General features: G+C 37.4%; 1 protein-coding gene and 3 pseudogenes across 1 annotated transcript; 3 read left to right on the top strand and 1 right to left on the bottom strand.

Annotated features, from left to right (window-relative positions):
* The first annotated feature begins 3,331 nt into the window (after positions 1-3,331).
* On the top strand, positions 3,332-9,947 carry LOC120782775 (annotated as a pseudogene).
* Positions 9,948-12,504: 2,557 nt separating this feature from the next.
* LOC120776738 lies at positions 12,505-14,420 on the top strand (annotated as a pseudogene).
* Positions 14,421-14,851: 431 nt separating this feature from the next.
* LOC120776668 (radial spoke head protein 4 homolog A-like) lies at positions 14,852-15,817 on the bottom strand. Its single transcript, XM_040107577.1, has 2 exons — positions 15,118-15,817; positions 14,852-15,057 (listed from the first exon to the last, which is right to left on the bottom strand). Exons 1-2 carry the CDS (start codon positions 15,815-15,817, stop codon positions 14,852-14,854), a joined length of 906 nt encoding a protein of 301 aa, XP_039963511.1.
* A 4,935-nt stretch (positions 15,818-20,752) lies between these two features.
* Positions 20,753-21,751, top strand: LOC120776615 (annotated as a pseudogene).
* Positions 21,752-22,144: the final 393 nt, after the last annotated feature.

Genomic DNA, 22,144 nt, shown 5'->3' with positions numbered 1-22,144 from the left:
CATTAAATTTTAAATACTGGAAGTAGTTATTCCAAAAGAGTATTAAACTTAATTTGCATAACGCATTCGATCAAAATAATCTCTCGAATGACAAACATGTCACATTTGTTAACAAAATCGCTTTCACCGTTTGCCAGCTTGCCACGCCTTCCTTTTATTAAACACTCGAAACAAATATTATGCGTTCCAGTCTTATCCCTAATGTATTTTAAGATGTCAATTAATTGCCTATCAACATTTCAACAAGCGCAAATTATTTATACCAAAATCACTAAAAGAACAACAATAACACAATTTACGAGTCACACGTTTGATACGCACTTTGATCTTATCGTAAAGTATAAATAACAAAAAAAATAATATCAATTAAAAAAAAAAAATAAAAATAGTAGTACATATGTACCTGTGTTAGCATGAGTTTAATAAAATAAACTAATATTTTTGTTATTGTTGTATAGAAATTGATGAATGTCTTAAGTTTTTGGCGAAATAAATCAGTAGGCTCTATTAACTATTCTTAGCCTGTTTTTAGTATTTTTACAAGGCAGTTGGATCTGCAAAACCGAGACGCAGTCGAATTTCGCTGTGGCTAAGAACTGGCAACTCGGCAAAGTTAGGAAATTTTTACTATCATTTTCTGTTTTAGCAACCCAAAATTAGCTAGAAAGAGCCTCTAACATCACATTCGCAAAATGACAAACCACTGTAACCGGTGAAATGGATGCGAAAATCTTATTGGTTCAACGATTTCTGTGTTTGCTTGAGTTGATATTCAATTAATTTTTGTTGTCCTTGTTCACCGAAAAATTTATACGGTAATATTAATATTATATAATTATCAAAGTATTTGCGTCAGCAGTATTTGACTATTTTCATGGTATTTTAACCATTACCTTCTCGTTATACTTGTAGGTATAGTTTTCTTAGTTCAGAGCATTTAAAGTCAGGGAACAATCAAAGAAAATTATAGTGACCGAATTTCGCCCTAGCAACTGCCATAAATGAGTACATCATCATACATTAATTAAAAAAAAAAATTATCCGAAAGTAAAAATGAAATTATACTGTTAAAATTGATTATCATGTACATATGTATGTATGTACATATATGTGTATAAACAAAAGTGTACTACTTTTAGAAAAATTTGCCGAACAAGATAATCTCATCTATTTTTTCGTAATAAAATTTGTATTCGCAACATGTGTACACTTATAACGGAATTAGTAAATAAAGCAAAGCGTGACAAAAAAATGTCAAAATTCAAAACAAGATTAAGTCAAATCTATAGCCCACTTATGTATATATATAGTTCATAAGTACAGCACGAGTATAAATAATTAGGAGTATTTATAAAACAGTGAGCATGTTATCAGCACTAATGGATAGTTCTCAACAGCGCAATTAATCGTTTTAACAATCAATCAAATACATAAAGGCTGATGCATTACGAGGGTTCCTACTTTTTTAAAGATAAAACACAGAAACTTCAAATTTAATGGGGAATGTTCATTATCATTCGAAAGAACAGTCTTTGGCGTTTATTTTTTGAAGATTATCTTTTTCAAATGATAGCCGCTCCTGCGTTTCAGATGGTCCATCCGTTAGGTATAATTTTCGATGATTTGTTCGAGCATTTCGACTGATAACTGGGGAATGACCTCCGTGATGTTTTGTTCCAAGGCCTGAATCGAAGCGGAATTGTCCGCATAGACTTTAGACTTTTCATAACCCGACAGGAAAGAGTCTAACGGTGTAATATCACACAATCTTGGTAGCCAATCCGCCGGCCCAAAATGCAAAATTATCACTGGCCTAATTTTTGAAGAAATATGCACCGATGATTCCATCGGCTCACAAACCACACCAAATCTTTGTTTTTTTTTCTGAAATGTCAGCTTTTGAATGTCTACAGGTTGCTCTTTGTTCCAAATACGCCAATTTTGTTTACCCAATGGGCCTCCACGCTGAATAAAATTTGGCTCGAAAACGACGGATCTGCTTGGAACTTTTCAAGAGTCCATAGAGTGAAACCATGCCGCTTGGCACAAGCTCTATTTTGTACACTTTCAATTTAAAATATCGTCGTTCCATACTTCAGTCCGAGTTGCTGCGAACGGCGCCGAATCGACTCTCCACGGTCTTGGTGTACACTTTCAGTTACGACTGCTATATTTTCTGCACTGCGTACTGTACGTGGTATATTTGGTCGAATATTATCCTATAATGAATCGTGGGTCTTAAGATGGCTGATGGTGTTGCGAATAGTAAGCTCAGTAGGCCGATTATGTTGACCATAAGTTGACCGAAGCGCGCGTTCTTTAAAAACGTGAAATTTCGTAAAGTTGAAAAATTTGTAAACGTGGTTCAGGCGTAAGTATCTCTATGCCTGTTTTGACTGCCTCCTCCACTTTGAGTTTTCACTTTAGTCTGCTGTTCAAAACTTCTCTCAGGTACTTGATATGGCCTTAATTTTTAACTTCCCATGTCGGGATTTTGTATCCCCTTGTAAAGGTGTGTTAAACTCATGGTATCATCTTCAGGGATTGGAATTACCTGTTCTGATATCGTTTAACAGAACTGAGACAATGTCAAATCATAATAAAATCGTAGAATCATTTCTAAAGAAAATCATAATGCAATTTTCAGGACGTTTACGGCAGTGCAAACTTTCCACTACTGGAAAACGCTGTTAACAGTCTTATTTTGTAGTAACTATTGATATTGGTCGCAATTTCGTTTTTATGGTTGGCCTTACTGATGCTAAAGCAGACTTATGGCCTTATCTCTATCAAGTGTTGAGTGCTAAATTTCCTTATCAGCATAATTCAATTATAATGGCTCGAGTATGTTTTAACATACATATATGTATACAAACACCTAGATTAAGCTGTACAGGGTGATTTGTGAAAATCTTTAATATTTTTAAAAGCATCAAGACTTCAGAAATTAATTATAAAATAATTGTATTGGCAACGGGCTTAAAAGCATTATAGAATCAAACTAAAAAAAGTTCAATGGGAAGTCGTATCTATACCGAAGCGAAGGAAAAATCAAATCAAACTTGTCTGTCGCAGGTTCGATAAAAAATCTGGCGTTATTTAATATATATGTACTTTTTTCTTTCGAAAGTACTTATTGTTACACCCTGTATACAAGGTTTATACGAAAATATTAATCTATCGCTTAATTTAATTCGCCATCGCCGTTGTTATTGTACTTGAAATTAATAGTTTATAATTTGTAAATACTCGTACGAAAATTGATCAGTCGTGTTAAGTCGTAAGAACTGTTAAGTGCTAATATTACGGAAGTAAAACATATTTGAGTTTAATATTTCGGTGGGTTCGCAGTAATAGTTAAATACTTTGAAAACATGCCTTCGGGAGAGAAAAATGGCGAAACACCATCTAAAACCACAGTGGCAGTACCAAAATCGGTTGGCAACGACAGTGCAAATGTGAAAGCCGATAACAGTAATAAAAATATAAAAGCTAAATATGTAATTAAAAGTAGCGGTACAGTGCTCTTACCTAACCACGATATACCAGTGCCAACGAAATTCAATACTACAGAGAATGTACTCGATCCGTTCTGTGATCCTGAGAAACCACAGAAAATATCCTTCCATGATGTAACTTCGGCGGCTTTTCTCATTAAGGATGGTGTGGCGAAAACACCATGTCCGGTGAGTAATAATGAATTTGAATGCAATTTTTTTCGCATTCGACTGCAGATATTGGTAGTGCTTTTGTAAACATATTGATGATTATTTTGTTATAGCACCGAATTAAATATAAATAATATAATAAAAAAGTGGGCAAAGTTCAAAATGTGAATTAAAATATTTATTTTACTGATAAATATTGAAAACACTTGCTATTAATTAATCTTCTTGATTGTTGTAATATGTACTAAATACTCTTAATGCGACTTAATGAGAAGTGAGTACGACGAAAGTAGGGGCGTCTTAGTTTGAGCGCAACTGAACAATTTTCACGCTTTTCGGAAAACTTAAGAAAATATAAAAATTATTTTGAAATTTCGATTTTTACTATTTTCCTTAATAAATTGAAGTAAAGAGACTAAATTAAATTTTTTTCAATGGTAAACATAATTAAGGTTCTACTTTTCGGCAAGCAATTACTGCTTGTCTTTAAAGGAATTCTACATTGAAATGGTCTGAATGCAGATTCCAATGAATAAAATATAGAGTGAAAAATCTACCCTGACACATAAATATATGTACGAACATTTGTCTGGAATATTATCTTTAGGTTCGTAATAATATCTTTGGGTCCAGAATATTATCTTTAGGTAATGCTTAAATAATTCGAGCTGAATCGAGACGGCATAGCCTTTTATAAGAGTGTGCAGCCTCAACATCTGCGCCGTTAGTTCTGCTTTCTCCAGAAAAAATAAAGATGCGAAACAAATGGGTCTGACAGTGAACGAAGGCAAGTCGAAATATCTCCTGTCATCAAACTAGATAATTTCCTGTATCTTAGAACCAATATTAAAACCAAAAACAATATCAGCTACGAAATCCAACGCAGAATAACTGTTGCCAACAGTTGCTACTTCGGGCTGAATAGGTAATTGAGAAGTAAAGTCCTCTCTCAACGATCAAAGACGAAACTCTATACGTCACTCCCACTATATGGTGCAGAGGCATGGACGATGACAACATCTGATGAGTCGAAGTTACGAGTTTTCGAGAGGAAGGCTCTGCGAAAGATTTATGGTTCTTATCGCATTCGATGGAACGATGAGGTGTACGAGGGAAACGATGACATTGACATAGACAGCGGCTACGCTGGCTAGGTCATGTCGTCCTAATGAGCGAAAACACTCCAGCTCTGAAAGCGTTCGACGCAGTACCCGCCAGGGAAAGCGGAGGAAGGGGAAGAACTCCACTCCGTTGGAAGGACCAGGTGAGAAGGACCTGACTTCGCGTGGAATCTCCAATTGGCGCCAAATTGCGAAAAAGAGAAACGACTGGCGCGCTGTTGTTAAATCGGCTATAACCGCGTAAGCGGTGTCAGTAAAGAAGAAAAGTACTTACTAATGATAAGATCCTAGAAAAAATGGAGCTCCCTGCTTTAGACAAGGCAGAACATGGAAGCAAAACTTAGCCGCAAGGGCTCTTAGAACAACGCCAGTCAGGCAATAAACGTCATTTTACATTTACTACTACAGAACTCGTCGAAATTCGAAAATCGTGCCTTTTCTTTCCCTTCTGGAGAAGAGTGGGAAAAGCGCGAGGTGGACATAGGCGCAGGGCTAAGCATCTATACGGATGGGTTCAAACGGTCCTCAATTACGCTGCAGCAATATGGTCCCCTGGATGCAGTGGTACGCAGATAAGGAAACTTCAGACTTGTCAGAACACTGCACTCCGGACCGCGACAGGATGCCTCTTGATGTCTCTCATCGAACACCTACATAGTGAGACGCTTAAGCTTCCAGTTAAAGAACATAATAAACTCCGCTCCAAGCAGTTCCTGCTAGGATGCTCTCGTAGAAATCACCCTTGCAGCCAACTGCTTGGAGCGGAACGCCTCCTAGGAACATCAAGAGGTATTTCCTTAACTACATCGGCGACATAGAACAATACGCCGACCGGACCTCGGACTCAACTAACTTCCGACAGGCACTGACTGCCATTCATAGTGGTGCTATCAACACCTTTACCGACTCTCTTCCAGTGAATGGCGTTCTTGAAGTCAAATCACCACCCATCGCAGACGAAGAGCTCGAGTTGCCGCGCGAAACGCGAGTGACCCTAGCGCAGCTTTGTTCTGGATACTGTAGCAGGTTAAACTCCTACTTATCCAGAATAGACTCAGGCATATCCAATATATGTCCTGCATGTGGGACACCCATTTCCCTTTGGTCCGACCCCGTCGAAACAGCACGTTTCCTGGGCCTCCCGCTAGATGACGTCGACTGGATAACCTTTACCATTCTAACGGGGATTGATATTCCGTTAAAACAACAACAACAACATGGGTTCAAACTATATAATCAAGTGGGAGGTGGTGACTTTTCTGCAAAATTAGACACCAAAATCCCCTTTCGTCTGCCAGATCACTGCAGTGTTTTCAAGCGGAGATCACTGCTACTAACGAAACATGTTCTGACATGGAGTGACAGATAACCAAATGGCTTTAAAATCAGCAAAGACACCTAGATTTTTAGGCATTCCTTCAGCCTTGATCTCTTAGAAAATCTAACATCATATTTCATGATAAACCTGAAATGTTTTGCAGGCGATAATGATATTCATGGTAACTGTGAAGTAGATGAACCAACCAGAATAGACTCCACCCTACCATTAGACCTATGCATCTGACTATTTGTAGATATTTAATCGACAAACATGTTATAAACATAGCGGATTTTCGAGCCTTCGAGTAATAAATCAAGCAAATTCGAAAAATTGTATTGCGTTAAAATATTCTGTAACCGTAAGTTTTGAAAATATAATTTTTAGAATCTACTCTATTTGTTAAGTAGGCGTATATGCTTAATTATTATATATACTGATTATACATTTTTATATATATATTTCTGTATATGTTTAATAAAAATTATACAAATTTGTTTCTGCTTTCATTTTCAGCGTTCCACTTCATCAGACTCTTATGGCATGGATTTGTATTTGAAGAAAGACTTTCTGCAAGTAACTGGCAGGTAAAATCTAATCAAGTCAATTTAAAAAACAATTTAAACAGTAATTTTGATTGAGTTCAAAAATCTATAAGCACAAAAAATATGAAAGAAAATAAGTTCCGTTTTCCTTATCTTTATAATGTGTATTCCCAATTAATTAAGGCTATCAATATTTGTTCATTGCCGGCACTGAACAGTCTTCCACTAATTATTTGCATTTATGATTGGCAGGTCCAAAGTGCAATTGCTTACTTTAATCGGTGATATACTACTAACTCATAAGTATACACACACAATTATGCTTTGATGAATGTTTATGAAAAATGTTTCGCATCACTGCTTTTCCTGTAACCAATGACAGTTTGTGCTTAGGATTTACCAAAGGAAGCATTACTAAAAAGGTTAACTTTACCAAGAATTTCAATGCTACCCTTGGCAGCAAGACTGAATGGCATAATTCCAGTGTTGAGCTTCTGCTTAGGGATAGTATGATCAAGTGGTATACTGACGGCTCGAAAATGTCGCAGGACCACACACCAAGCTCTCCATACCTATGGAAAGTTTTCCGAGAATTTTTCAGGCAGAAGTCTTTGTCATAAGTCGGTGCATAGAGATAAACCTCCGATGCAACTATAGCAACGAACGTATAACCATACCTAGCGATAGCCAAGCGGCACTTAAAGCAGTCTCATCCTGTGAGATCAAATCGCTACTGGAGCAGAAGGACAGAGAACGGCTGAATAGCCTAGCGGAATGTAAACAAGTGCACCTCACCTGGGTGCCCGGGAACGAACTGGCTGATGAGCTCGTCCGCTTTGCAGCATCCACTTACATGGTTGGACCTTAACCCTTCACTGCGGTGGGTCCCCACACCATAAAGGAGTTGCTCCGCCAGCAGGATGAAGTAGGTAGAGAGAGGCATTAGCACCAACTACATAGCATGCGGCATGCCAAATTGATAATGAGAGGGGGCGCTCAACCGCAGCAGGTTTTAATATGCAATATTACTGGTCGGATTTAACACTGGCCACTGCAAGCTGAAGAAGCATTTACACAACATGACCTAGCTTCTTGCGTAAATTGCCAGTTCTGTGACAGGGAGCCTGTAACACCAGAACATCTGCTAATTCACTGCACAGCAGTCTGCAGACGCAGGTTTAAAGTCCTTAGATTCATGTTTCCGATTAAGGATCGCATCGCTTCACTAGCACCCAGCAGGATATTGGATTTTATCAATGTGCTGGGGCTAGGTGAGTCTCTTTGCGATTTAGGAGAGGGCACAATAGATTTAAGATCGCGGTGCATTCCTCATTTTTCAATCAATCAATAGGTAGTCGTTGATGCTACGAACTGATTTTCCGAATTTGTTTCTTCGTAAAACAAATTAACTTCATTTCCTGATGAGCGTATTGAGTCTTTAAAACAGATCGTCTTGTAGTTATCCCGCATATTTTTAATCTACAAGTTTTAAGATCCTCTAAATGGCTACAGAACCTTTCTAGATTAGGAATGGAGTTTCCCAAACCTTAGTAGGTACAGGTATAATTGAATGAGAAACTGTATTTTATTAGAAATACTTGACATAACCGAGCTTTGAGTTCGTTTTTGTAAGAATGATCTCTAATTGGCACTTGAAATCAAGTTGCACGCTTGTTGTCCCGGGTCCACACAGATAATCTGTTATATAGATTTGCTTATATCTCATATTGTTTTCACTCTCTTTTAGTTTCAAAGAACGTGGTGCTAGGTACGCTCTTCTCTGCCTCTCCGAACAACAAAAGAAGACTGGTGTCATATCCGCCTCGCTTGGAAATCATGCACAGGTTGGTTTATCTCAATAAAAATTAATACAAGTAGAAATCGAATAAACAACCACTAACAAATTCAAAATCATCGCATGTATAGGCGTTGAGCTATCATGGCTGGAAGCTAAATATACCCGTCATAGTCGTAATGCCAAAAGCTGCGCCCATAATGAAGATTCAAAAATGTCGCAATTACAAGGCGACCGTAATTGTGGAAGGCAATGATATGGGTGAAGCTAAAACGATCGCCATGAAAATGGCACAAGATAAGGGTATGCTCTACATCAATGGATATGATCATCCGCAAATTATGGCTGGTCAAGGCACAATCGGTCTAGAGATATTGGAACAGGTGCCCAATCCAGATGCTGTGATTATACCGGTTGGTGGTGGTGGACTTATAGCCGGCATTGCGACCGCAATTAAAGCTTTATCGCCGAACACCACCGTTATTGTAAGTAGGGAAAGCGATTTATGAAAAAAATAGATATGCTAAAGGTACATAAATTTTGTTCTTACTTTATGCGAAAGGGCGTTGAGTCGGAGAAGTGTCCCAGTTTTTCTCAAGCCATGGAAAATAATGGACCTATACACACACCCATCAACAATACGCTTGCCGATGGCTTAGCAGTGCCCAAAGTCGGCTATAATGCTTATGTGACGGCACTACCGCTCATCGATAAGATGGTGGTGGTGAAGGAGGAATGGATTGCATTGGCCATTCTACGTTTGGTGGAGGAGGAGAAGTGTGGTGGTGGAGGGCGCTAAAAGCTTCGGGCTTGGCTTCGCTGTACTTGGCGGGACAGTTGAATGAATCTGAAAGGCAAAAAGTGAGTAATTACATGCTGCTTTGGATAAGGAAAAGGAGTTTGTAGAATAATATACTGAAATTTCTGTAGGGTTGTGATTCTCTGGCGTGGCGGCAATATAGATACCACTGTATTTGGACGCTGTTTGGAGCGTGGTCTAGCCGCTTAAAGGTCGTCTAGTGCCCAAGTTTCGGCCGAAGTTAGTGATCGCCCTGGTGGTATATATGATCTGTGCAGACTACTTCTTCCCACTTAGGTGTCTCCATCAAGGATATAATGCACGAGCGCGCTTGGCTCAGAGATATATACACAGTGTCGGTGAGTTTACGGAAACCTTTTTACTCTTATAGATACCTACTTCCTACTTTTCATTAATAAATTATTGTTCGCTCAATAGGTTAAAGTCGTCTGTGAGACTCGTGACTGGTCCCATAGTATGGAATTGAAGAATGAATTGAAGAAGCATTATACAAATGTCGAGTTCAGTGAGGAGCCCATGGCCATACTTAACAATGTAGCTTCTTAATGAATTTAATTTAATTATACACTTATTTAAATACTTTGTTTACTATTTATAAGTATGTGAAGAATACTTGGGATGCAGCAAAGGTTTCTAAATTTTTTTTTTGCCAAAATAAAGTTTTAAATTAAAAATGTAAATTTGTATTAAGCCATTAATAAAAGGATCTTTAAATATTTTGGAATATATTTTTCTGATATTTAAAAAAAGTACATATATACAGATGTAGATGTAAATAAATAAATAAAAATAGACAATTTTAGATTTCAAGAAGGATTCTGATTTTATTCGAAAATAAGAGAATAAATAGCGTAAATGTGATTTAATGGCAGATAAATATACATACCATAGGAACCACCTAATCAGATATGAAACGGACTTGCAAAAATATACAGTTCCACGTATTTTAATAAAATTTTTATTATCGCTCCTTCCCTTCGAAATAATCTCCTGAGCCAATGTAAGTATGCTTAGTTTAATTTTTCATACACTTGTTACAAGCTTTGGCTTAGAGTGTTTCAGCGAACATTGGTTTTTTGGTTTCCTTTCATTTCTGATCATTGTTGACAGTTTCGACTTCATATTTATAAACTCACTTTTGTCACCTGTTATGATATGTTTGACGAATGTAGGGTCCATAGCTACATTTTCAAGGATCTGTTTTACGGAAGTTTTTGCAAACTATTCAGGTAATTTGGTGTGTTGCTAGCACTGATACACTTCAAATCCAAAATATTAACTTTGAGTCGGTCAATAAAAGATATTGAAATCATCTGCTCTCTCATCCTCTCTCTCTCTGATGCCAGTACAACGATTTTTAAGCACGGCTTCTTTAAATTTTTTGATATTATCGACCTTTAGTGAAAAAACACTCCAAAGGCTTTTTGTGTTCTCATAGTTGATTTTAAACGATTTCGTAGACATTCAACAAGCTGATAGAGTTTGACACAATGGGTTGTTATTTAAAATAAAAGTGAAAACCAGCTGCACTCTACCTATTTAGGTCATACCTTTTTTTTACATTTAGATACAACTGACTAACATGGCAGCAAAATATAAAAATCCCAAACGAGATTTGCACTCATAAAAGACTAACATGGCAGCAAAATATAAAAATCAAACGAGATTAGCTTAAAATCAAGATGAAAAAATGTACTGGTTAATGGATCCCAAACCAAAGATTCCCAATGGAAAGCAGTTTAAAACCGATGTGGGCATATGGAATTCAAATCTGGGGTACTGCAAGTAAATCGAACGAAAAACTAATTCAAAGATATCAGTCAAAAACACTCAGGTTGATCGCAAACGCTCCGTGGTACCTCAAAAATATTAACTTACACAAAGGCATTGAAATAAACATGGTGAAATGCGAGATTCAGAAACTTACTTGTAGTTCAAGATATCTTAATCGCCTAAGCTGCCATCCCAATATACACGTTATTAACCTACTGGACAACAGTGAAGAGACTCGCCGACTGTAAAGGCTACATCCCTTAGACTTGCCAATTAGATCTTAGGTTTAACTGAATTAATTAAATGATAAGGTATATATAATGGTAATTTAAGTAAATGGTGATATACTTGTACATACATATATTACAAATCTTATACATCAAATGCTTTCATGTATTTAATGGACAAATTGATAATGGTTGTCAAAAGAGTCTTGCGGTATTTTCGCTAGTAGGCGCTGAAAGCGCGTAGTTCTAGTTTTATTCGTCGCATCGGCTCATGCTATACCTTTTTGGAAAGCTCATTTCACGCGCTAACACGTGTTTGATTGATTGTCGTTTCTTTTAAGTCGTTCGTGAGTTATAGCGTCGCAAACATGGAGCAAAATAAAGAGAAAATACGGCATATTTTACAGTACTACTACGATAAAGGCAAAAATGCATCTCAAGCCGCCAATAAAATTTGTGCAGTTTATGGACCCGATACAGTTTCCATTTCCACCGCACAACGATGGTTTCAACGTTTTCGTTCTGGTGTAGAGGTGGTCGAAGATGCGCCACGCTCCGGAAGGCCTGTCGTCGAAAATTGCGATAAAATCGCTGAATTGGTCGAAAGAGACCGGCATAGTAGCAGCCGTAGCATCGGTCAAGAGCTGGGCATGAGACATCAAAAATGCATTTCAATTTCAAAAAAAAAAAATTCAACAAAAATACCGCAAGACTTTTTTGACAACTCATTATTTTAGCATCAATGCCAATCTTGAGTTTATTGTCACACGATAGATTGTAAATAATGTGAAAAATTTTAGAATTAAGCTCAATAGAATTATTGAATGAAGTAGAGACATATTATATCCTCAGCAAAATGTTAAAGTATATTAAGGCTACTTTAGTTAAATGAGTAAACTAATTTCTAATAAAACTATGGTTTTATCTTTAGTTACACTATATTTTATTGTAATTTACAGGTTATAATTTAAAATATTATAGAAGATAAATATATACATACATACATTGAGTATTCGGCCATTGACTCATTTCTACAAAAAATATAAAAAAAATTAATAAATAATATAACTAAACTACTTTACGTAGACAATTTGGAAAGACATAAAAACTGATTTTCAAATTTCAATTTTTTAACTTTCTTTCAAAATATTTAATATTTTCATTTTTTTTTATAATTTTTCGACTTAATTACTACGATTATTACCATTATGAAGATATATGCAATAGTTCTCTTATAATGGATGACGATATTATTGATACCCATTGCGATCCAAAGAAACCGCGTGAAGTATCCTTTGACGACATCACAACGGCTGATTTACTTTTGATGGACGAAGTGACTAAGACGCCGTGTACAGTAAGGTTTAGAGATTATTCTTATAAACGTAGAGGAAACATTTTCATGTAATCAATTTTTTAGCGGGCAGTGAAATGTATTGAATACAATATGGAGGTTTTTTTCAAGAAAGAATTCATGCAGCCGACGGGCAGGTGAGTAAAATGAGGCTACAATTGTGGCAATACAAGACAAGGTTTCATTTCGATAAAAATAAATACTTACATATCTTAAAAGAAAATTATTCTGTAGAACGATGTGTACCAACATATTCAGCGTCAATGCCATTCGTTGTAGACAATGTAAAGGTTCTACTTCCTTTTGATAGTTGCTCAGTGCTGTAGTGGCTATCCCAAAACTTAGTTCTCACTCAACTTAACCTAACAAACTAATCTTATCTTCTTCATAGTTTCAAAGTACGAGGAGCACGTTATGCCTTACTGCTACTCTCCGATAAACAGAAGCAAATTGGTGTCATATCTGCATCAACGGGAAATCACGCTTTGGTAATATGATAATTATTTAAACTAACCTATCGAGGTTACGCTATAACATCTCCTCTTCACAGGCCTTAAGTTATCAAGGCAATCTGCTCAAAATTCCCATTACAGTTGTGGTGTGCCCATTGTACCGCCACGACGACAATTGAAAATGCCGGTCTTACAATGCGCATGTTATCACCGAGGGTCGCGACATTTCAGAGTCCCGAGTAGTTGCTTTGGTTTACCAAAAGACAGACAATTGGAATATATCGATAGCTATGATCATCCACATATTATTGCCGGTAACGGTACGACGGCCTTCGGCATTTAAGGCAAGTACCGAAATCGACGCTATCGTGGTGCCAGTTGGTGGTGGTGGACTTATAGCGGTATTGCCACAACCGTTAAGACGGTATCACCGCAGACACAAATTATTGTGAGTACTTGAACTGCAAGTCTTCAGTGGTAACTAAACATTTACTTTACAGGGTGTAGAGTTGGAAAAGTGCCCGAGTTTCCAACGAGCCATGGAGAATGAGATGCCTACTTATACGCCACCAAATAAGTCGCTGGCTGAAAGTTTGCTGGTGCCAAAGGTGGGCTGCAATGCCTTTTCCATGGTTGCTGTTTTGATTGACAAGTTGGTGTTGGTGCGCGATCCTTGGGTGGCGTTGGCAATGTTGCGGCTAGTTGTGGAAGAGGAGTGCGTAGTCGAGGGTGCTGGAGCTGTAGGTTTGGCGGCAATACTGGCGGGTCATTTGAACGAATTGCATTTAAAGAGGTATAGAAGGGTTGCGGGATGAAAGAGAGAATTTTATATGATTTAGTTTATAATTTAATATTTTTGCTCGCAGAGTTGTGGTTCTGCTTACTGGTTGTAATACTTATGCTTCGGCTTACGGACGTGCTCTAGAGTGCGGTATGTCGGCCGAACGACGTTTATTACCCGACGATACTGAGCATAATGCCTGTAGCGTATTCACACTTATCGAAAAACTAACCAAAGTTGGTCTAAATGTGAATGATACATTATCGGAATGTGTGTGGTTGCCATTAGCTTATAATTTGGAACTTGGTAAGTGCTAAGAGAAAAAAAACATTGTGAGCATATATTTCATGTTTTTTGAAAGTCATATCTTGGTCCATAAAAAAATTTGAAAGATTTGGATTCTAAGTCTTCGAGCTTCGTACTAAGTTTTCACTTACAATCTGTACTTTCTAGAACAACGTTCCAAGACTGCGCTTCAACAACTCACATTAACCGAGATGAAAAAATTATCAACAGAAACGACAACAGAAGAAACGAGTGAAACCAACCACATTTCTTTGAAGTAAGAACGGAGCCGCAGAAGTCAAAAGGAGCCGCAAAGGTTCGAAAGAAGCAGTAGAAACGGAATACAAAGGAGACAAGCGGAGGCGCAAGGTGGTCGTCAAAGAAACGCCAGTCGAAGAAACTCCAAGAAAGCAAAACCAGTGCAAGTTCATTGAAATCAGAAGCCTTCAATAACAAAACAGAAAACTCATTTTTTAGAAAGCAGGCAGATAAAGATTTGCCGGTTTTTCACTTTTGAATGCTTAAAGTTCAGGAAAACTATGAAGACAGACTTTAGGTGGCCACAACAAATATGTAATTCATAAAGAATTAAATTTCATCTCATTTTATAAAACGTTTTCAAAATTGTTAAAATAAAAAGAAAAATATTTCAATAAATCATGCTTCATCTTCATCCTCAGTATTTGTTTCGGGCGAAAGTTCATCGTCATATTCAGCCCATTTCTTCCATACGCAATAGTTTCCGCAGACGTTCTAATTCTTTTTCACGAGTTTTATGTGCTTTCAGTTCATCATACCAGAGCACACGCCCCTGACGCAATAGATTTGGCCTTACATGTAACCACTTGTGAAGGTTTGTGAGTGACTCTAAGGATTCTGGTACATATTTTTCGTTCTTTAATAGCATTATGTCATTATCTGCTGAGTTCGAAATTTAAAATAATTTGCATACTAACTTTGCTTAACCGCAATGCTTACCAATAATATCCTCCTCGCCTTCGCCTAGAAGAGATGGCTCCTCTTCCTCCTCCTCTTCATCATCTTCGATACCTTCGAAAAGACGTCTCTCTTTCTTGGTCATTGTTCTATAGTAGCCGTGGGGTGCAATGTAGGTACCAGCTGTTATTCGAGCTATGAGCGCGCGTAGATAATGTTTCTCTTTCCCTGGAAAGCAGGGATACGATTGAATTTCAGCTTCAAGATCGCCCGTGAGGAATTTCTTTATCTCCCGTGATACTTTAATTTGAGACGGTGTTACCATTGGCAGTTCCATCCAATCATCCGAGACTGAGTTCACTACAAAATATGAAAATCGATTTGCACCGGTACCGACAGTTTCTGGCGGTATATTGAAAACTTCTTTAGACTCAGCCAGTGGTATGGGTGCAGCCGCCGGCACCATTTTCTCAATTTCTTCAATTGGATGATCATCCCAACCTAATTTTCCGGGCGTTAATTCGGGTCCAACAAATGTAGGCAGCGGTTTTGTGCCCGACACTAATCGCGACAGCAGATCCTTATGTTTTTCTTGTAATTCTTCCGTCATTTGATCGACGCGCGATAGCACTTCTTCATGGGATAATGAAGCTTCTACAATGTAATACGACGCTTTGAGACCATTTATCATACCCCAAAAGCGACATTGCATTATAGAAGGATGTGTCTGCAAACGATCCATGGCACAAGCGAGTTGGAAAATACTCATCGGAATTGATACCAAAACCACATTGCTTTTGTCTTTGCATATTAAAAATAATTAGAACATTTAAGAAAAACAGTGTGTTAATATTGCTGACTTAATAAGTTATCAGCACAATCATATGATCGCAAAAATTCGAGGGCTTTCACCTATCACAGCGCAGACAATTTCCTCCCTCCTGCGGACAAAATTCTCGGCGAAAGTTCTTGTTTGTATGCAAGGCATAATAACATGACACACAATCAGAAAGGCTGGGCTTCATTTCTTTCGTATCATATGATTTTGAGTTTCTTCGTCGAAACACTATTCAAACTTGATTTTGGGAGAGCCTTTAGCTTTTCTTTACCAAGTTTTACCTTATCTTTACTTATTGGAAATAGGAAAAAGTCATTCTGAGCTATATCTCTGCATATGTATATGAAGACTCCGTGAGATTTTAACAAACGAAAATCGCCACGCTTATAACGGCTTTTTCAATAGGAACGTTACAAGAGTAGACCAACAGGGACAGCAAATGGAAAGATATACGATCCAACAACGAAATTATTAAAATTTACTACCGAAATTAGGAGTCAGTGGCCTCAACTTTAAGAGCGCTACGTTCAATTTGTGATCGTCATAATCGTCCTGTCAGATCAACAATTGGGAAAATTTTAATCTACAGGCACAGTACAAAACGTTCCGGATTTTCATCAAAAAATCATCTTCAACGATGAGGCTCATTTCTGGTTGAATGGTTTCGTCAATAAGGAAAATAAGCTTTATTGGTCAGGCAGCAATCCACACGTACTCCATGAGAATCCCCATTACATCCCGAAAAATTATGGTTTGGTGCGGCTTATGGGCCGGCGTTATTGGGCCGTACTTCTCCCGTGATGATGAAGACCGGCACGTTACTGTAAATGGGAATCGCTACCGCTCAATGATAACCGAATATTTTTGACCCGAATTGGATGATATGGACTTGGACAATATGTGGTTCAAACAGGACGGCACCACAAAGCCACACAGCGAATGTGACAATCGGTTTATTGAAAATTGTGTATTGTAAGAGTATAATATTCCCGGAAATGTTAAATTTTAAATTACCGTTATTTTTTGAACACACCTCATATGCAATTTTTGTATATATCGTCACCTGAAATGCAAAATAACGTATCATCAAAAAATTCGAAATTGAGTGTCTTATGGATTACGATTCACTACTTCAAATTACATACATAATATTACATAAGTATGTCCAACATTTTCAGGTTCTGCCCTCAGATATAAAACAGTTTTAACCAATATTAAATTTTTTTTTCACTCACGTTCCATTTTATTTCGTTTTTCATTCATGCCACGTTAAAATTTCGAAAATGTTGTTACGTTATTTTGCATTTCAGGTGACGATATGTAAGTGTACTAGTATGCCCATATTTCAAAAACAGTTTCTTATAAACGGGCAACACTGTACATAATTTACTATTAACATTTCTCATATCAATAATGACCCCACAATCTGATCAACAAGATGCATTGTGTCTGTCAATTTGCATAAATTGAAAAAAGTAATTCACATGCAGTCTCTAATTAATTTTTCGGCTCTATGTATGCACGATATTCGAAATAATATTCCGTGAAGTTGTGGGTGGTCCGGAGAAAGGTGTAAAGAAAAGTGTACGTGACTTATTTCGGGAGATTGACGTTGACTAGAAAAGTAGATAAAAGGAACATCGTTTCTTCGAAATTATTTATCTCTAAAAACGCTAATTTATTCTCTCATATTTTACTAGTATATACTGTGCTCTTTAGAAATAATTATATAAGTTATCAAGATCCACCCTGTGAAGCAATATTGTAGTATTATTTTTCAATAACGATAATTTTATTGTTGTCAAAGTTTTAAGTATACTATTTTTATTACGTTTATAAAACTATAAACACGTTGTCCGACTTGCAACGCAGTTTTATAATACTTTCTGTTTTGACTATATCTCTGCCTGTTATTGGAATGTACAGACTTATTATCGAGCTTCAATTACATTTCATCAAATAGTCGGTTATCATGGCAAGGGGTAATTTTGCTTATTTATATACCCATTGAGCCAGAAATGAACCTTATCGTTCAACAAAATTTGGTTCGAAAATGTTGGATCTTCTTGGAACCATAGAGCAAACTGATGTCGCTTGGGAAGGTCGGGCGGCTTCAAATCTTTTGGGTAACAGTCAAGCTGTATTTTGTACTCTTTCTATTTAAAATCTCAGCATAAAATGCGTCTCGCCATTCCATACGGCAGTCCGATAAGCTGCGAATGTTGCCGAATTGACTCTTCATGGTCTTCGTGCACACTCTCAGTTACGCCTGCTATGTTTTCTTCACTGCGTGCTGGACGTGGTCTATTCGATCGAGTATTATCCAATAATGAATGCTGGTGCTCAAGATGGGTGGTGGTGTTGCGAATAGTACGTTCAGTAGGCCGATCATGCCGCCCATAAGTTGAGCGAAGCGCGCAAAACACAGTCTTTACAAAACGTAAATTTTCATAATAAAGTTTAACGATTTGTAAAGGTTGCTCAAGCGTGAGTCTTTCAATGAAATGCCAAACAATACTGAACAAAAGTAACTTGACAGCTTGACACGACTCTTGCGTGGGTATTGAAAAAAGTACCTATACTAGAATCACCCGTTACTAAAATCTTCCTTCATTAGCATTTTCACAAGTTTCTACTTTCCTAGTGGGACTCAATATCATATAGATACGAATTTCTTATCACCGAAATCTTAATAAAACACGCATATTAACGCCATATCAGCTGTGCAATGAGTTTAAATGTTTATGTATGTATGTATGTATTGATGTCAAACAATATTTTATTCTTGTTTTAATTTCTATTTGCATGTTGCTGCCTTAATCTATGGTTGTTTTTCTGTTTTTGTATATTTGTTTTGGATTTTCCTTCGTTCGACTGCTTGTCTCAGCGTTTAACTTGGAGCCAGTATCCCACTCAGCGTTAACTGAAGCCTTACAGTATTATAGAAGCGGGCAAAGCGATCACTTCTTCGTAAATTCTAGTGCTGATAAAACTAAGTGTTAAATTCTAGTTTGTTTGTTGTGTTTTTTTTACTCAAAATAACTGAAAATGCCAATTGTTCAAACTGGTGAGGAAAAATGCATAATTCATTTGCTTTACGTAGTTTATTGCATTCTAATTACAATAAAGATGCTGTTTACAGCTCAAATTAATTATTTTAGTTACTTACATACATGTGTATGAATATTAGTAAGTGAAAAGTAACTGGTCACATGACCGGCTATAGTATCATGTGTAAAATTTTATTATGAGAAGGGTCTCAATGACACATTGGTTTCACATTTTTATTTACTGTATAATTTTTTTAAATGCTTGAGATGTATTTAAATTATTTTTTTACAAGAAAATAAATACATTTGTATTTTTATAAAAGTTTTGGAAAAGTATGGTATAGCGAAATTGATGTACATAGCTTACAAAATAATATTTTTTTCCAAGTTTAAATCCTTTTAGTGACTTCTTTGAGGTACTAATACCATTTGTTTATTCCTAACTGACAAAATAACCTATTAGATTCGGATTTTCCATATGTATTATCACTTTGGTTTTAAGTTTTCTTGCAAAATTTCCAAGTGCTATATTATTGCCCTATGGTGCGGTGTATGTTTTAACAAAACCTAAAGTAGTATTTCAAATAACATATTTTATATGCAAGTAATCCTTTAACGCAACCACTGATGAACCTCATGAATCTTATACAAAACAGTTCATTTGCGACAAAATATTTTTGGAGTATACACTGGTATGGAGATATTCCTGAGGATATTGTTAAGAGATATTGGTTTGAAACAGTAACATTGAATGAACAATGCATACGATAGCTAGAGGGCATTGCTTTTACTAACAAAATTCTTTCTAAAAAGTAATTAATTTAAATCATCATTCTGATGTTTAAAATTAGGCACACGCTATTTGTTAAAGTTAAACTAAAACCCCGAGGTAGAAACCTCTGAGGGCGATCGTCAGTCAACCGGACAACTTGAATTGGAATCGAAATTAGTCACCTCAATCAGAGTGCTGAAAGGCCTATAAATGAGGGTCCGTTGTATCACACCTAGTAGCTCTTGGCAATACAAAAAACCCGATCCTTTAACTGACCAAATGTGAACTTTGCATAGTGGATCTTAACCAGAACCTGGATATACTCATGTGTATATGCGTACCTTACCTAGGGGTGTGTCAAAGCTTCTGTTCAGATTTTTGTTTGGCTATTGGAGGAATCTACATTTTTTAAGCCGATTCTAATAAGTAATATCGTCCTACTTCCAGTTGTATACTCCAACAAAATATACCAGAAATCTACGACCTTGTATTCCACAACACATTTTACCTTTTGCTTTAAACGGGTGAGAGCGTTTTCGCTAATTAAAAATAGGGATTTATTCACAGTAACAGGACTGAGTCGATTTAAAAAAAATTAATGAACCAGAATTACAATTCCTTTAAAACTTTCAAAATAGGCTGCTTCTACGTCGCTGCCTGTGCGATTTCCAAGCATTGAAGGCGTCACGGAATGCATTATCCCGAATAGTCTTTAGAGCCGAGGTGGATCTCCCCTGTCGTCTTAAAATGCTTGCCTTTCATCAGCCTTTTCAGGCAAGGAAACTAAAAAAGTCCAGCGGGCACATCTGGGCTGCGGAAGCGTTGGGGTGCCAGTCTTGGTTAGGTAGCTGTTTACAAAAAAGGCGGTGGGAGCCGAGGCGTTGTCGTGGTGCAACTTCCAATCGGCTGCGTCGTCTTTTTGGACCCGATTGAGCCTTCGTTTGAGTCTTTTGAAGACTTCCACCATAAAACTTGGCGTATACGGTTCGTCCAGGAGGAACAAATTCATGGTGGACGATGCCTTTGATGTGTAGGAGACGTGAGTAGACGCCGCCGTGTGCCACTCGGAAGATTGCTTCTTTGTCTCGGGATCATACTCAAAGATTCAACCCATGAGCATCTTGCGTGGATTTTGAAGGTTTCTATTGTGAACCACCAGAGGAGTTCAAGCCATATCTGAAGCAGAAAATTAGCCTGGAAACCGTAGGCTACGTTCGTCAGTATCCCTATTCATCGCACGAAAATATCCACTTCCATGACGAGGAGGCACACGAGGCGGTCAGGAAAGACATACAACTGTATAAGAAGTACGGCGGTGGTTCAATTGTGGAAAATAGTTCGCATGGATTGAAACGCAACCTCGAACTTATGGTGGATGTGGCGAAGAGCACAGGTGTGCATGTTATCGCTGGCACCGGACACTATGTGCACAATCTGCAGGAAAAGGATCACTTGGGCATGACTGTGGAGCAATTGACCGATTTGTATTCGAGAGAAATCATTACTGGTGTTGAAGTGGAGGGTGTGGGCATGGTCAAGTGCGGCTATATTGGCGAAGTGGGCAGTGTTTATCCACTGCATGGTGAGTGAGAGTGCTGAGAGAGAGAGAGAATGCCGCAATAACAATATCAATATAATTATTTTCGTGCGCAGATTTCGAGAAACGTGCCATACGCGCCACCGGCGAAATACAGGAAGTGCTCGGCTGTGGTGTTTCCTTCCATCCTGGTCGTGATGCAGAGGCGCCTTTCGAAATAATGCGTCTCTATTTGGAGGCCGGCGGTCGTGCTGACAAAGCCATCATGTCGCATGTGGATCGTGAGTTGGCAGTAAATCTATGGTTATTGATTAGGTTAAATTGCTTTTTTACTGTTAGGCACCCTCTTGGACATCGATCAAGTGCTGGAATTCGCCAAGCTCGGCAGCTATATTCAATACGATCTCTTCGGTATTGAGTGCTCATTCTATCAGCTGAATTCCACTGTTGACATGCCATCGGACTTCTTGAATTTTTAATTTATTTTATTATATTGTCATAAAATTATGTTTATTGTCGTTTAATTAAAGTTGTTATATAATAACATATGCAAAAGTATAGAATTTTGTAAAGTTTCTTAAGAGTGTGTTGATAATAAATTTGACTTCATTTTAATTAAAATTCGTAAATGGGAATTGAGAATCCTAAACATATGCATAAATTTTCTTGTTGCTGTTGGAAAAGTTAGAAATTTTAATATCGAATATAGGGTTCTTTTTTCGTTTAGTGGCAAATTTACCACGGTAATCCATACATTGTGTCCAAAAAGCATCCGGAAAATCTATTTAAATCCCCCGGGTAAATGATCTTTTAACAAAATCTAGTTTGTAGGACTGTCCTTAATAACTATGTAAAATATGAGCGCGGTCTTT

This window comes from Bactrocera tryoni, chromosome 1 (genome assembly GCF_016617805.1).
Source record: "Bactrocera tryoni isolate S06 chromosome 1, CSIRO_BtryS06_freeze2, whole genome shotgun sequence".
Taxonomy (NCBI): Eukaryota; Metazoa; Arthropoda; class Insecta; order Diptera; family Tephritidae; genus Bactrocera; species Bactrocera tryoni.
Note: the sequence above shows the minus strand (reverse complement) of the source record. Positions and strands in the feature narration are given on the sequence as shown.